Here is a 16,575-nt window from a genome sequence, read left to right on the forward strand (position 1 = left end):
GTTATACTAGGCTGACCTGGTCAGAACATATTGACACTAGGCTGGTTATACTAGGCTGACCTGGACAGAACACATTGACACTAGGCTGGTTATACTAGGCTGACCTGGATAGAACATATTGACACTAGGCTGGTTATACTAGGCTGACCTGGACAGAACATATTGACACTAGGCTGGTTATACTAGGCTGACCTGGACGGAACATATTGACACTAGGCTGGTTATACTAGGCTGACCTGGACGGAACATATTGACACTAGGCTGGTTATACTAGGCTGACCTGGACGGAACATATTGACACTAGGCTGGTTATACTAGGCTGACCTGGACGGAACATATTGACACTAGGCTGGTTATACTAGGCTGACCTGGACGGAACATATTGACACTAGGCTGGTTATACTAGGCTGACCTGGACATAACATATTGACACTAGGCTGGTTATACTAGGCTGACCTGGACAGAACATATTGACACTAGGCTGGTTATACTAGGCTGACCTGGACAGAACATATTGACACTAGGCTGGTTATACTAGGCTGACCTGGACAGAACATATTGACACTAGGCAGGTTATACTAGGCTGACCTGGTCAGAACATATTGACACTAGGCTGGTTATACTAGGCTGACCTGGACAGAACATATTGACACTAGGCTGGTTATACTAGGCTGACCTGGACGGAACATATTGACACTAGGCTGGTTATACTAGGCTGACCTGGACAGAACATATTGACACTAGGCTGGTTATACTAGGCTGACCTGGACGGAACATATTGACACTAGGCTGGTTATACTAGGCTGACCTGGATAGAACACATTGACACTAGGCTGGTTATACTAGGCTGACCTGGACGGAACATATTGACACTAGGCTGGTTATACTAGGCTGACCTGGACGGAACATATTGACACTAGGCTGGTTATACTAGGCTGACCTGGATAGAACACATTGACACTAGGCTGGTTATACTAGGCTGACCTGGTCAGAACACATTGACACTAGGCTGGTTATACTAGGCTGACCTGGAAAGAACACATTGACACTAGGCTGACCTGGACAGAACATATTGACACTAGGCTGGTTATTCTAGGCTGACCTGGACAGAACATATTGACACTAGGCTGGTTATACTAGGCTGACCTGGACGGAACATGCCGACACTAGGCTGGTTATACTAGGCTGACCTAGACAGAACATGCCGACACTAGGCTGGTTATACTAGGCTGACCTAGACAGAACATGCCGACACTAGGCTGGTTATACTAGGCTGACCTGGACAGAACATATTGACACTAGGCTGGTTATACTAGGCTGACCTGGATAGAACATATTGACACTAGGCTGGTTATACTAGGCTGACCTGGACAGAACATATTGACACTAGGCTGGTTATACTAGGCTGACCTGGATAGAACATATTGACACTAGGCTGGTTATACTAGGCTGACCTGGACAGAACATATTGACACTAGGCTGGTTATACTAGGCTGACCTGGACAGAACATATTGACACTAGGCTGGTTATACTAGGCTGACCTGGACGGAACATATTGACACTAGGCTGGTTATACTAGGCTGACCTGGACGGAACATATTGACACTAGGCTGGTTATACTAGGCTGACCTGGACGGAACATATTGACACTAGGCTGGTTATACTAGGCTGACCTGGACAGAACATATTGACACTAGGCTGGTTATACTAGGCTGACCTGGACAGAACATATTGACACTAGGCTGGTTATACTAGGCTGACCTGGACAGAACATATTGACACTAGGCAGGTTATACTAGGCTGACCTGGTCAGAACATATTGACACTAGGCTGGTTATACTAGGCTGACCTGGACAGAACATATTGACACTAGGCTGGTTATACTAGGCTGACCTGGACGGAACATATTGACACTAGGCTGGTTATACTAGGCTGACCTGGACAGAACATATTGACACTAGGCTGGTTATACTAGGCTGACCTGGACAGAACATATTGACACTAGGCTGGTTATACTAGGCTGACCTGGACAGAACACATTGACACTAGGCTGGTTATACTAGGCTGACCTGGTCAGAACATATTGACACTAGGCTGGTTATACTAGGCTGACCTGGACAGAACACATTGACACTAGGCTGGTTATACTAGGCTGACCTGGATAGAACACATTGACACTAGGCTGGTTATACTAGGCTGACCTGGACAGAACATATTGACACTAGGCTGGTTATACTAGGCTGACCTGGACGGAACATATTGACACTAGGCTGGTTATACTAGGCTGACCTGGACGGAACATATTGACACTAGGCTGGTTATACTAGGCTGACCTGGACGGAACATATTGACACTAGGCTGGTTATACTAGGCTGACCTGGACGGAACATATTGACACTAGGCTGGTTATACTAGGCTGACCTGGACGGAACATATTGACACTAGGCTGGTTATACTAGGCTGACCTGGACGGAACATATTGACACTAGGCTGGTTATACTAGGCTGACCTGGACAGAACATATTGACACTAGGCTGGTTATACTAGGCTGACCTGGACAGAACATATTGACACTAGGCTGGTTATACTAGGCTGACCTGGACAGAACATATTGACACTAGGCAGGTTATACTAGGCTGACCTGGTCAGAACATATTGACACTAGGCTGGTTATACTAGGCTGACCTGGACAGAACATATTGACACTAGGCTGGTTATACTAGGCTGACCTGGACAGAACATATTGACACTAGGCTGGTTATACTAGGCTGACCTGGACGGAACACGTTGACACGGTGCTAGCTGTGTCACTACTGATCCTGGTTCGTTCCCAGGCCGCGACCAGGAGACCCATAAGGTGTCGCAGTGCTAGCTGTGTCACTACTGATCCTGGTCCGTTCCCAGGCCGCGGCCGGGAGACCCATAAGGTGTCGCACAATTGACCCGGGTTAGGGGAGAGTTTGGCCGGCCGTGTTGTCCTTGTCCCATCGCGCTCTAGCGACTCCTGTGGCAGGCCCGGGCGCAATGCACGCTGACACGGTCGCCAGGTGTACGGTGTTTCCTCCAGCACATTGGTGCGGCTGGCTTCCGGGTTAAGCGAGCAGTGTGTCAAGAAGTAGTGTGGCGGGCCTCCCGGGTGGCACAGTGGTCTAGGGCACTGCATCGCAGCGCTAGCTGCGCCACCAGAGTCTCTGGGTTCACGCCCAGGCTCTGTCACAGCCGGCCGGGACCGGGAGGTCTGTGGGGCGACGCACAATTGGCCTAGCGTCGTCCGGATTAGGGAGGGTTTGGCCGGTAGGGATATCCTTGTCTCATCGCGCTCCAGCGACTCCTGTGGCGGGCCGGGCGCAGTGCGCGCTAACCGATTGGGCCAGGTGCACGGTGTTTCCTCCGACACATTGGTGCGGCTGGCTTCCGGGTTGGAGGCGCGCTGTGTTAAGAAGCAGTGCGGCTTGGTTGGGTTGTGCTTCGGAGGACGCATGGCTTTCGACCTTCGTCTCTCCCGAGCCCGTACGGGAGTTGTAGCGATGGGACAAGATAGTAATTACTAGCGATTGGATACCACGAAAATTGGGGAGAAAATGGGGTAAAGATTTATAAAAAATTAAAAAAAGAAGTAGTGTGGCTTGGTGGTGTCATGTTTCGGAGGATGCATGGCTCTCGAACTTCGCCTCTCCCGAGTCCGTACGGGAGTTACAGCGATGGGACAAGACTAACTACGAATTAGATATTGACGAAAAAGGGGTAAAATAAAACATGTAAAATTAAATTGAAAACATTTATAAAATAAAATCAGTCACATAGCCATGCAATCTCCATAAACAAACATTGGTAGTAGAATGGCCCGTACTGAAGAGCTCACCTGCCCCGGTCAATTGTAAGTGCTGTTATTGTGAAGTGGAAACGTCTAGGAGCAACAACGGCTCAGCCGCGAAATGGTAGGCCACACTAGCTCACAGAACAGGACCGCAGAGTGCTGAAGAGTGCATACAAATCATCTGTCCTCAGTTGCAACACTCACTACCGAGTTCCGAGCAGCCACACACAAGCCTAAGATCACCATGCGCAATGCCAAGCTCGCCGCCATTGGAATCTGGGGCAGTGGAAACGTGTTTTCTGGAGTGATGAATCACGCTTCCCCATCTGGCAGTCCGACGGACTAATTTGGGTTTGAGAACGCTACCTGTCCGAATGCATAGTGCCCACTGTAAAGTTTGGTGGAAGTGAGTCCATATCAAAGTGAGGCCATATTAATGCCCATGATTTTGGAATGGGATGTTCAATCAGCTGTCCACATACTTTTGAACATGTAGTGTATGAGAAATCCAATATATAATGATAAATAGGCACCAACCGACACCCCAATGCCAATCTCACCTTAACCAGTGTACAGTATCAGTTCTCTGTCTGACAAGTAGTACGAAGCTGCGGCTTGGAGTATTGCTTCTCCATACTATGTAATGCATTCCCTGTGAATCTAGTGATGTTTTTTTTCCTCTGTTCGTTGAAATTAACCATTTAAATAACTTGCATTATTTACCATAAATTTGTGTGCAAGTACCAGGTTTTTCCCACGAGATGCCGCTGTTCCTACTGCTGCCACATAATTTTATACATTTTACTGGTGTACTGTGTTTATTAAATGGATCATTTGATTGACACAACATGCCTACTACTTTGAAGATGCAAAATATTTTTTATTGTGAAACAAAGAAGAAATAAGACAAAAAAACAGACCTTGAGCGTGCATAACTATTCACCCCCCCCAAAGTCAGTACTTTGTAGAGCCACCTTTTGCAGCTGCAAGTCTCTTGGGGTATGTCTCTATAAGCTTGGCACATCTAGCCACTGGGATTTTTGCCCAACCTTCAAGGCAAAACTGCTCCAGCTCCTTCAAGTTGGATGGGTTCCGCTGGTGTACAGCAATCTTTAAGTCATACCACAGCTTCTCAATTAGATTGATTCCATTCCAAGACCAAACCACTCGAGTGTTGCTTTAGCAGTATACTTAGGGTCATTGTCCTGCTGGAAGGTGAACCTCCATCCCAGTCTCAAATCTCTGGAAGACTGAAACAGGTTTCCCTCAAGAATTTCCCTGTATTTGGCCCCATCCATCATTCCTTCCATTCTGACCAGTTTCCCAGTCCCTGCCGATGGAAAAACATCCCCACAGCATGATGCTGCCACGGCCATGCTTCACTGTGGGGATGGTGTTCTCGGGGTGATGAGAAGTGTCGGGTTTTCACCAGACATAGCGTTTTCCTTGATGGCCAAAAAGCTCAATTTTAGTCTCATCTGACCAGAGCACCTTCTTCCATATGTTTGGGGTGTCTCCCATGTCTTTTGGCGAACACCAAATATGTTTGCTTATTTTTTTCTTTAAACGGTGGCTTTTTTATGGCCACTCTTTTGTAAAGCCCAGCTCTGTGGAGTGGATGGCTTAAAGTGGTCCTATGGACAGATACTCCAATCTCCGCTGTGGAGCTTTGCAGCTCCTTCAGGGTTATCTTTGGTCTCTTTGTTGCCTCTCTGATTAATGCCCTACTTGCCTGGTCTGTGAGTTTTGGTGGGCGGCCCTCTCTTAGCAGGTTTGTTGTGGTGGCATATTCTTTCCATTTTTTAAATAATGGATTTAATGGTGCTCCGTGGGATGTTCAAAGTTTCTGATATTTTTTTTATAACTCAACCCTGATCTTTACTTCTCCACAACTTTGTCCCTGACCTGTTTGGAGAGCTCCTTGGTCTTCATGGTGCCGCTTGCTTGGTGGTGCCCCTTGCTTAGTGGTGTTGCAGACTCTGGGGCCTTACAGAACAGGTGTGTATATCTGAGATCATGTGACACTTAGATTGCACGCAGGTGGACTTCTGAATGTAATTGGTTGCACCAGATATTATTTAGGGGTTTCATAGCAAAGGTCGTGAATACATATGCATGCACCACTTTTCAGTTTTTTATTTTTTAGAAACAAGTAATTTTTTTTCACTTCACCAATTTGGACTATTTTGTGTCTGTCCGTTACATGAAACCCCCCCCCCCCCCAAAAATCTATTTAAATTACAAGTTGTAATGCAACAAAATAGGAAAAATACCAAGGGGGTGAATACTTTTCAAGGCACTGTAAAGAACTGATACTGTAACACTGGCTGTCTGGGTGAGATTGGTGTCTGCAGATGACTTTTGACCATTTTAAATTGGACGTCCGGTACTATATTTACTGAAAATTATATGAATCCCTTCAATTAGAATGGCCAATTTGGGTGCAATCAAATTAGCTGAATTTCTCAGAGATCAAATTACATTTGAACAAAAATAATTTGCGTTTCAGAAACGCTTCTCTTATCTGTTAGAAACTATAGAAACGATTTCAGAACAATCTGAGTGTTGAAAGCCTTTTTCGTGTGTTTTTTGAGGTTGAATGACCCCCCCCCCCCTTATTTTCCAGTTGAAAGAGGAGAGAGTTCTAACTCCAGTGATGGGGCACCAGCAGAACCTGAACAGGACCAGGAGAATCCTAGAGCTAAGAAGCTTTGGCGCTGCCCAGAATGTGGAATAGAGATCGCTCACCCATCTAATTTCAACAGACACCTGAGAACACACACAAAACCTGCTAAGGAGTCTTCCGTCTGTCCAGTATGTGTAAAAGACTTTGTTCACCTCTCCAAACTGAAGAGACACCTCCGAACACATACAGGAGAGAAGCCTTACCAGTGCTCTGTGTGCGGGAAGCGATTCACACTAAAGCCCCACCTGGAAAGACATCAGATGACCCACCCTGGAGAGAAGCAGCCAGACGCGAAAAAGAAGCACCCGTGCTCCGATTGTGGAAAGGAATGTTTCTCTGCATATGAACTGAAAATGCACATGAGAAAGCACACAGGGGAGAGACTTCACCAGTGCTCCTACTGCGAGATGAGCTTTGGCTGTAAGGGAACTCTATCGAGACACGTACGACGCCATACAGGAGCACCCACAACAATACCTTACCAATGCTCACAGTGTGGGAAGAGATACGAGTCACCATCGAGGCTCAGGCAGCATCAGACTATGCACACTGGAGAGAAACCTTACGAGTGCTCTGATTGCGGGAGGGGTTTCGCTTCGACCAAAGGTCTTCGCAAACGTCAATGCAGCCATGCCAGTAACCATAGCAACCAGTGTACACTGGGAATTTCAGATACGGCGTCATCAGGCAGTCGAACTATGAATATCAAGATCGAAGACGAGGAACAGGAGCTGGCAATTAATGTCAAAGAGGAGGAGGAGGAAATTAGTATTTTTGTCTATGCTGATAGAGAGAAACCTTACCAGTGTACATCCTGTAAAAATACCTTTGTTCACCGTAGCTCTCTAGCAAGACACAAAAAATCCCACACTAGTGCCGCACAATACAGCTGCTCAGAATGTGGGAAGGAATTCAGCCAATCGTGTACTTTCAAGATACACATGCAACAGCACACCGGAGAGAACCCGTACCACTGCTCTCAGTGTGATAAGAGTTTCTCAGCTTCACCACTCCACAAAAGACACCAACGAGTTCACACTAAGGTGAAACCTCACCCCTGCTCTCTCTGCAGAGAGAAATTCTCCTCATCAGCAAATCAGTCCTGTCTCCATGCCGGAGCTGTGACTAGCCTGAGCCAAGCTCCTGGACAGGGATCACGGCAGCAGGTGTCTGCAGCGGTAGAGGAGTCTGTTGTACTGGATGTCAAAGTGAAAGATGAGGAAGATCCTGCTTTTGGTGAGTAAAAGTGTTTATTTTGTACTGTAGCTTTGATGTTTAATGGGTCCATACTTGTGACCTCTTGCTTAAGCTTTAACCATGAGAAAACGTAGCCCTATGCTAACACGACCAGCTGACAGGGTGAGAAAACGTAGCCCTATGCTAACACGACCAGCTGACAGGGTGAGAAAACGTAGCCCTATGCTAACACGACCAGCTGACAGGGTGAGAAAACGTAGCCCTATGCTAACACGACCAGCTGACAGGGTGAGAAAACGTAGCCCTATGCTAACACGACCAGCTGACAGGGTGAGAAAACGTAGCCCTATGCTAACACGACCAGCTGACAACATGAGAAAACGTAGCCCTATGCTAACACGACCAGCTGACAGGGTGAGAAAACGTAGCCCTATGCTAACACGACCAGCTGACAGGGTGAGAAAACGTAGCCCTATGCTAACACGACCAGCTGACAGGGTGAGAAAACGTAGCCCTATGCTAACACGACCAGCTGACAGGGTGAGAAAATGTAGCCCTATGCTAACACGACCAGCTGACAGGGTGAGAAAACGTAGCCCTATGCTAACACGACCAGCTGACAGGGTGATAAAACGTAGCCCTATGCTAACACGACCAGCTGACAGGGTGAGAAAACGTAGCCCTATGCTAACATGACCAGCTGACAACATGAGAAAACGTAGCCCTATGCTAACACGACCAGCTGACAGGGTGAGAAAACGTAGCCCTATGCTAACATGACCAGCTGACAACATGAGAAAACGTAGCCCTATGCTAACACGACCAGCTGACAGCATGAGAAAACGTAGCCCTATGCTAACATGACCAGCTGACAACATGAGAAAACGTAGCCCTATGCTAACACGACCAGCTGACAGCATGAGAAAACGTAGCCCTATGCTAACACGACCAGCTGACAACATGAGAAAACGTAGCCCTATGCTAACACAACCAGCTGACAGCGTGATTATTTCCTGTAACAAATTCCACATCAGCCAATATTTTATTTTTATACATATTGTGCTTTATAGATATAGTACCAGTCAAAAGTTTGGACACACCTACTCATTCAAGGGTTTTTCTTTATATTCACTATTTTCTACATTATAGAATAATAGTGAAGACATCAAAACTATGAAATAACACATATGGAAACATGTAGGAACCAAAACATTTATTTTATATTTGAGATTCTTCAAAGTAGCCACCCTTTGCCTTGATGACAGCTTTGCACACTCTTGGCATTCTCTCAACCAGCTTCATGGGGAATGCTTTTCCAACAGTATTGAAGGAGTTCCCACATATGCTGAGCACTGGTCCTGTATAAAATTGGTAAAATAGACCTTACACAGCCTGGAGGTGTGTTGGGTCATTGTCCTGTTGAAAAACAAATGATAGTCCCTCTAACCGCAAACCAGATGGGATGGCGTACCACTGCAGAATGCTGTGGTAGCCATGCTGGTTAAGTGTGCCTTGAATTCTAAATAAATCCCTGACAGTGTCACCAGCAAAGGACCATCACACCACCACCTCCATGAGTCACGGTGGGAAACACACATGCGGAGATCATCCGTTCACCTACTCTGCGTCTCACAAAGACACGGCAGTTGGAACCAAAAATCTCAAATTTGGACTCATCAGACCAAAGGACTGATTTCCACTGGTCTAATGTCCATTGCTTGTGTTTCTTGGCCCAAGCAAGTCTCTTCTTCTTATTGGTGTCCTTTAGTAGTGGTTTCTTTGCAGCAATTCGACCATGAAGGTCTGATTCACGCTGTCTCCTCTGAACAGTTGATGTTGAGATGTGTCTGTTACTTGAACTCTGAAGCATTTATTTGGGCTGCAATATCTGAGGCTGGTAACTCTAATGAATGTATCCTCTGCAGCAGAGGTAACTCTGGGTCTTCCTTTCCTGTGGCGGTCCTCATGAGAACCAGTTTTATCATAGCGCTTGATGGTTTTTGCCACTGTCCTTGAAGAAACTTTCAAAGTTCTTGAATTTTTCTGAATTGACTAACCTTCATGTCTTAAAGTAATGATGGATTGTTGTTTCTCTTTTCTTATTTGAGCTTTTCTTTAAATAATATAGACTTGCTTTTACCAAATAGGGCTATCTTCTGAATACCACCCCTACCTTGTCATAACAACTGATTGGCTCAAATGCATTAAGAAGGAAAGAAATTCCACAAATTCACTTTTAACAAGGCACACCTGTTAATTGAAATGCATTCCAGGTGACTACCTCACAAAGCTGGTTGAGAGAATGCCAAGAGTGTGCAAACCTGTCATCAAGGCAAAGGGTGGCTACTTTGAAGAATCTCAAACAGAAAATTGAAGAATCTAAAATAGAAAATATAATTTGATTTGTTTAACACTTTTTTGGTTACTACATGATTCCACATGTGTTATTTCATAGTTTTGATGTCTTCACTATTTTTCTACAATGTAGAAATTAGTAAAAAATAAAGAAAAACCCTTGAATGAGTAGTTTTCCAAACCTTTGACTGGTCCTGTATTTCCACGCTGAGGATGGAATCATACTGTGAAAATGTAAAAATTATGATAATACCCTTTTTTGTGTAAGAGCTGTTTGAAACTGCCGCCTGAAATTTCAGCCTGTTGTGTTGGGATCGCCTGATTACCAACAACAACGAGACAGCCTACCAGGTGAGGGCCCTGGTGGAGTGGTGCCAGGAAAATAACCTCTCCCTCAACGTCAACAAAATGAAGGAGCGGATCCTGGAGACGGCAGAGAAGTGAAGATGGTGAGAAGCGTCACATCACTGACAACCTGAAATGATCCAGTCACACAGGCCGTGTGGTGAAGAAGGCATAGCAGCGCCTCTTCAACCTCCCGGGAGGCTCAAGAAATTTGTCTTGGCTCCCGAAGACCCTCAAACTTCTACAGATGCACCATTGAGAGCATCCTGTCGGGCTGTATCACCGCCTGTTACGGCAATTGCACCGTCCGCAACCGCAGGGCTTTCCATAGGGTGGTGCGTTCAGCCCAACGCATCACCGGGAGCACACTGCCCTCCAGGACATCTACAGCCCCCGGTGTCACAGGAGGCCAAGAAGATCATCAAGGACTATAGCCACCCGAGCCACAGCCTGTTCACCCTGCTACCATCTAGAAGGGGGAGACGGTACAGGTGCATCAAAGCTGGAACAGAGAGATTGAAAAACAGCTTCTATCAGACCATTAAATAGTCACCACTATTAGCCTCCGCCCAGTACCGTGCCCTGAACTTAGTCACTGTTACTAGTTGGCTACCACCCTGTATTCTATCCAGCACCTTAGACTGCTGCCCTATGTACATAGTCACTGTTACTAGCTGGCTACCACCCTGTATTCTATCCAGCACCTTAGACTGCTGCCCTATGTACATAGTCACTGTTACTAGCTGGCTACCACCCTGTATTCTATCCTGCACCATAGAGACTGCTGCACTATGTACATAGTCACTGTTACTAGCTGGCTACCACCCTGTATTCTGCACCTTAGACTGCTGCCCTATGTACATAGTCACTGTTACTAGCTGGCTACCACCCTGTATTCTATCCTGCACCATAGAGACTGCTGCCCTATGTACATAGTCACTGTTACTAGCTGGCTACCACCCTGTATTCTGCACCATAGAGACTGCTGCCCTATGTACATAGTCACTGTTACTGGCTGGCTACCACCCTGTATCCTGCACCATAGAGACTGCTGCCCTATGTACATAGTCATTGAACACTGGTCACTTTAATTATGTTTACATCCTGTTTTCCCCACTTCATATGTATATACTGTATTCTAGTCAGTAGTTTGTCCTATATAACTACTGCTGTACACACCTTTTCTATTCATATACTGTCTATACACACCATCCTATATAACTACTGTCCATACTGTCTATACACACCATCATATATAACTACTGTCAATACACACCATCCTATATAACTACTGCTGTACACACCTTTTCTATTCATGTACTGTCCATACTGTCTATACACACCATCCTATATAACTACTGTCCATACTGTCTATACACACCATCCTATATAACTACTGTCTATACACACCATCCTATATAACTACTGTCCATACTGTCTATACACACCATCCTATATAACTACTGTCTATACACACCATCCTATATAACTACTGTCCATACTGTCTATACACACCATCCTATATAACTACTGTCTATACACACCATCCTATATAACTACTGCTGTACACACCATCCTATATAACTACTGTCTCTATACACACCATCCTATATAACTACTGTCTATACACACCTTTTCTATTCATATACTGTATATACTGTCTATACACACCATTCTATATATATTCCAGACTGTTCTGATACATTTTGGTGGGATTTGTATGTATTGTTTTGTATAATTAGGTAATGCTGCACTGTTGGAGCTAGAAACATAAGCATTTAGCTGCACCTGCTATAACAATGGCAGAATACTGTGTGTACACGACCAATAAAATTGTATTTGATTTTAAGTGGAGCAACCTTGATTTGGAGGTTTAAAATATCCCTCTGGTGGTTAGCTTAGGGCTAACTGTGCCAGGTTATCTCATGGGAAAAGCTAACATGTAGCATTTTCGGGATAAGTATGGACCGTATAATTTTACAATATTTATTATTTTCTGTTTAGTCAGGAACAAACATTTTGACTTAGGGTGTTGACTAATTTGAGTTAATCCATACTTATGTCTTTACCACAGCAGAGAGACCTGACCACTGCTCTGAGAGCGAAGGGAGTCCCTCTACATCAGGACTACCTGAACAACACCAGGGGAATCACACAGCTAAGAAGATTCATTGCTGTTCAGTGTGTGGAAAAAACTGTCACAAGTTATCAAAACTACAAACACATATGAGAACTCACACAGGAGAAAAACCGTACTCCTGCTCTGTGTGTGGGAAGCAATTCAGTGAGAAAGGAAACCTGAAAAAACACCAGACGTTGCACACAGGAGAGAAGCTGTACAGTTGCTCCGTGTGCGGGGAAAGTTTCTCTTCATCGTTAAATCTTACCAAACACCAGAGAACACACACAGGAGAGAGTCCAGTGTCTGTAGCTGTAGAAGAGTGTGGTCTGACATCAGCACTGGTTATCAAAGTGAAAGAGGAGGAAGAGGATCCTGCTTTTGGTAAGTTTAAAAGGGACTTATTCTGTAAGGGGTTGAATTGCAAAACATTTTTTATACATCTTTGTATTACTTTCAGTTATTCAAAGGAGAAAAAATATTTTTTGTTACAGTTCCAAATGTTTGCATAGTTTATCCATGCCATCTTATCCCACAGCAGAGAGACATGACCACTGCACTGACAGTGAAGGGAGTCCCTCTACATCAGAACTACCTGAACAACACCAGGGGAATCACACAGCTAAGAAAATTCACTGCTGTTCAGTGTGCGGACAAGACTGCAAAAAGTTATCAAAACTGCTAATACATATGAGAATACACACAGGAGAAAAGCCATACCCTTGCTCTGTGTGTGGAAAGCAGTTCCGTGTAAAAAGACATCTCCAAGACCACCAGACAGTGCACACTGGAGAGAAACCTTACGTCTGCTCCAAATGTGACAAGAGGTTTGGTTTCGCCTCAGCCTTGAAAAGGCACCAGTGGTTACACATAGAAGAGAAACCTTACTCCTGCTCTGTGTGTGGGAAGGGTTTTAGCTTACAATCACGCATGAAGGAACACTTCCTGATGCACTCAGGAGAAAAACCCCACTCCTGCTCTGTCTGTGGAAAGAGTTTCAGCCGTCCAGATCAGTTAAAGGACCACTCTCTGCAACATGCAGGGAAACCCCACCACTGTTCTGTGTGTGAGCTAAGCTTTGCCTTGTCTAAACAACTCCTGAAGCATGAGAAGACTCACACAGGAAAGAGACCTTATAGTTGCTCTGTGTGTGGGAAGAGTTTCAGCGAGAAGGCGTATCTTGAAGACCACCGGTCAGTGCACACTGGGGAGAAACGACATCCTTGCCCTGATTGTGACAAGAAGTTTGGATGTGCTTCATCCCTGCGTAAACACGGACTGTTGCACATAGAAGGGAAATCCCACTCCTGCTCTGTGTGTGGGAAGAGTTTTTCTGAAGCACGTTACTTGAAGGAGCATTTCCGGACACACACTGGAGAGAAACCTTTCTCCTGCTCTGTCTGCGAAAAGAGTTTTGCAAGATCAGCAAGCCTTAAAGTCCACCACAGATATCATACAGGAGAGAAACCTTACAGCTGTGCTAAATGCGGCCAGAGCTTCATTAGTTCTCAAAAACTTCAGAGACATCAGAAAACTCATGCTGGTTTACCACCTGTTGAGTTTCAAAACCCTGTTCCAATTGAAGGAGAGAGGGAGGGAGAAGAAGAGGAAGTTGGTGGTCTGATTAATTCAGATGGAGAAGCGGTTGGTTGGGATCTTCATCGTCTCGGTAAGTGGAAGCAGAACAGCCATGAATAACATTAATACAATATTGACTTTGAATGAACATCGCTCTTTTATTTAAAAATCCAATGCCACTTTTTAACTCCATATGAAATTGTATTTTATTAAGTACCCTGCTGTGATTGTTTTCAATTAAAATAAACATATCTTTGTAGATAAGAGCAAATTCTCAAGCAAGAATTGTATTATTATCATAATTTCACAGTATTTTTCCAACCTCATAGTGTGGAAATGTGTATAAAAGACAGGAAATCACATTTTTGATTGCACTGGACCTTTTAACCTATGTTTTCTCATTCACACAGACGGGATTTCGGAGGGGAGAGCCTCTACATCAGGAGAACCTAAAGAAACCTAGGGGAATCTCAAAGCTCAGAGATACAGTTGCTCTGTGTGTGGGAAAGACTGGCAACGGTTATTTGATCTGAAAAGACACATGACAACGCACACAGGAGAGAAACCGCACAGCTGTTCTGTCTGTGGGAAGGGTTTGACAAGATCATCAGACCTTAACATATACAGTAGAGAGAACTTACAGCCTTGTCGAATGTGGCCAGAGATTTACCACTTCTCAGAGTCTTGGGAGACACAAGAAGAGACGCCACATCTCACTTCCTGAGGACCAGGCTGGCGGGGTCAAGACTGAAGACTCCAATAGTATCATAGATGAAGAGGAGGAGGCATCCTCTTATGTCAACGGTAGCACGGTGGAAGGGGGGAAACAAGAACTAACCCTAAACATCTTGAAGTAAAATATATACAGTGCCTTCGGAAAGGATTCAGACCCCTTGACTTTTTGCACATTTTGTTACGTTACAGCCTCATTTTAAAATTGATTAAATCGTTTTTTCCCCCCTCATCAACATTCACACAATAACCCGCAATGACAAAGCAAAAACGGGGCTTTTTTCCCCGGAAATGTCACATTTACATACAGTTGAAGTCGGAAGTTCACATACACCTTAGCCAAATACATTTAAACTAAATTTTTCACAATTCCTGACATTTAATCCAAGTAAAAATTCCCTGTCTTAGGTCAGTTAGGATCACCACTTTATTTTAAGAATGTGAAATGTCAGAATAATTGTAGAGAGAATGATTTACTTCAGCTTTTATTTCTTTCATCACAGTGGGTCAGAAGTTTACATACACTCAATTAGTATTTGGTAGCATTGCCTTTAAATTGTTTAACTTGGGTCAAACGTTTCGAGTAGTCTTTGACAAGCTTCCCACAATAAGTTGGGTGAATTTTGGCCCATTCCTCCTTACAGATGTAACTGAGTCAGGTTTGCAGGCCTCCTTGCTCGCACACGCTTTTTCAGTTCTGCCCACATATTTTCTATCGGATTGAGGTCAGGGCTTTGTGATGGCCACTCCAATACCTTGACTTTGTTGTCCTGAAGCCATTTTGCCACAACTTTGGAAGTATGTTTGGGGTCATTGTCCATTTGGAAGACCCATTTGCAACCAAGCTATAACTTCCTGACTGAGGTCTTGAGATGTTGCTTCAATATATCCACATAATTTTCCGTCCTCATGATGCCATCTATTTTGTGAAGTGCACCAGTCCCTCCTGCAGCAAAGCAACCCCACAACATGATGCTGCCATCCCCGTGCTTCACGGTTGGGATGGTGTTCTTTGGCTTGCAAGCTTCCCCCTTTTACCGCCAAACATAACGATGGTTATTATGGCCAAACAGTTCTATTTTTGTTTCATCAGACCAGAGGACAGTTCTCCAAAAAGTACAATCTTTGTCCCCATGTGCAATTGCAAACCGTAGTCTGGCTTTTTTATGGCGGTTTTGGAGCAATGGCTTCTTCCGTGCGCAGCGGCCTTTCAGGTTATGTCGATATAGGACTCGTTTTACTCCTCCAGCATCTTCACAAGGTCATTTGCTGTTGTTCTGGGATTTATTTGTTATTTTTCGCACCAAACTATGTTCATCTCTAGGAGACAGAACGCATCTCCTTCCTGAGCGGTATGATGGCTGCTTGGTCCCATGGTGTTTATACTTGCGTACTATTGTTTGTACAGATGAACGTGGTACCTTAAGGCATTTGGAAATTTCTCACTTTCTTGGCTGATTTCTTGGCTGATTTCTTTTGATTTTCCCATGATGTCAAGCAAAGAGGCACTGAGTTTGAAGGTAGGCCTTTAAATACATCCACAGGTACACCTCCAATTGACTCAAATTATGTCAATTAGCCTATCAGAAGCTTCTAAAGCCATGACATTTTCTGGAATTTTCCAAGCTGTTTAAAGGCACAGTCAACTTAGTGTATGTAAACTTCTGACCCATTGGAATTGTAATACAGTGAATTATAAGTGAAATAATCTGTCTGTAAACAATTGTTGGAAAAATTACTTGTCA

General features: G+C 44.6%; 1 protein-coding gene across 1 annotated transcript; it reads left to right on the forward strand.

Moving 5' to 3' along the window:
* The first annotated feature begins 13,122 nt into the window (after positions 1-13,122).
* Positions 13,123-14,999, forward strand: LOC120039546 (zinc finger protein 239-like). Its single transcript, XM_038984957.1, has 2 exons — positions 13,123-14,189; positions 14,509-14,999. Exons 1-2 carry the CDS (start codon positions 13,211-13,213, stop codon positions 14,559-14,561), a joined length of 1,032 nt encoding a protein of 343 aa, XP_038840885.1. The 5' UTR covers positions 13,123-13,210; the 3' UTR covers positions 14,562-14,999.
* Positions 15,000-16,575: the final 1,576 nt, after the last annotated feature.

The sequence above is a fragment of the Salvelinus namaycush genome, unplaced genomic scaffold (genome assembly GCF_016432855.1).
Source record: "Salvelinus namaycush isolate Seneca unplaced genomic scaffold, SaNama_1.0 Scaffold28, whole genome shotgun sequence".
Classification (NCBI taxonomy): Eukaryota; Metazoa; Chordata; class Actinopteri; order Salmoniformes; family Salmonidae; genus Salvelinus; species Salvelinus namaycush.

Coding starts and splice junctions, on each gene's coding strand:
- LOC120039546 (XM_038984957.1), top strand. CDS start 13,211: ATGAGAATACACACAGGAGAAAAGCCATACCCTTGCTCTGTGTGTGGA. Junction 14,190..14,508: donor TTGGGATCTTCATCGTCTCG/GTAAGTGGAAGC, acceptor TCATTCACACAG/ACGGGATTTCGGAGGGGAGA.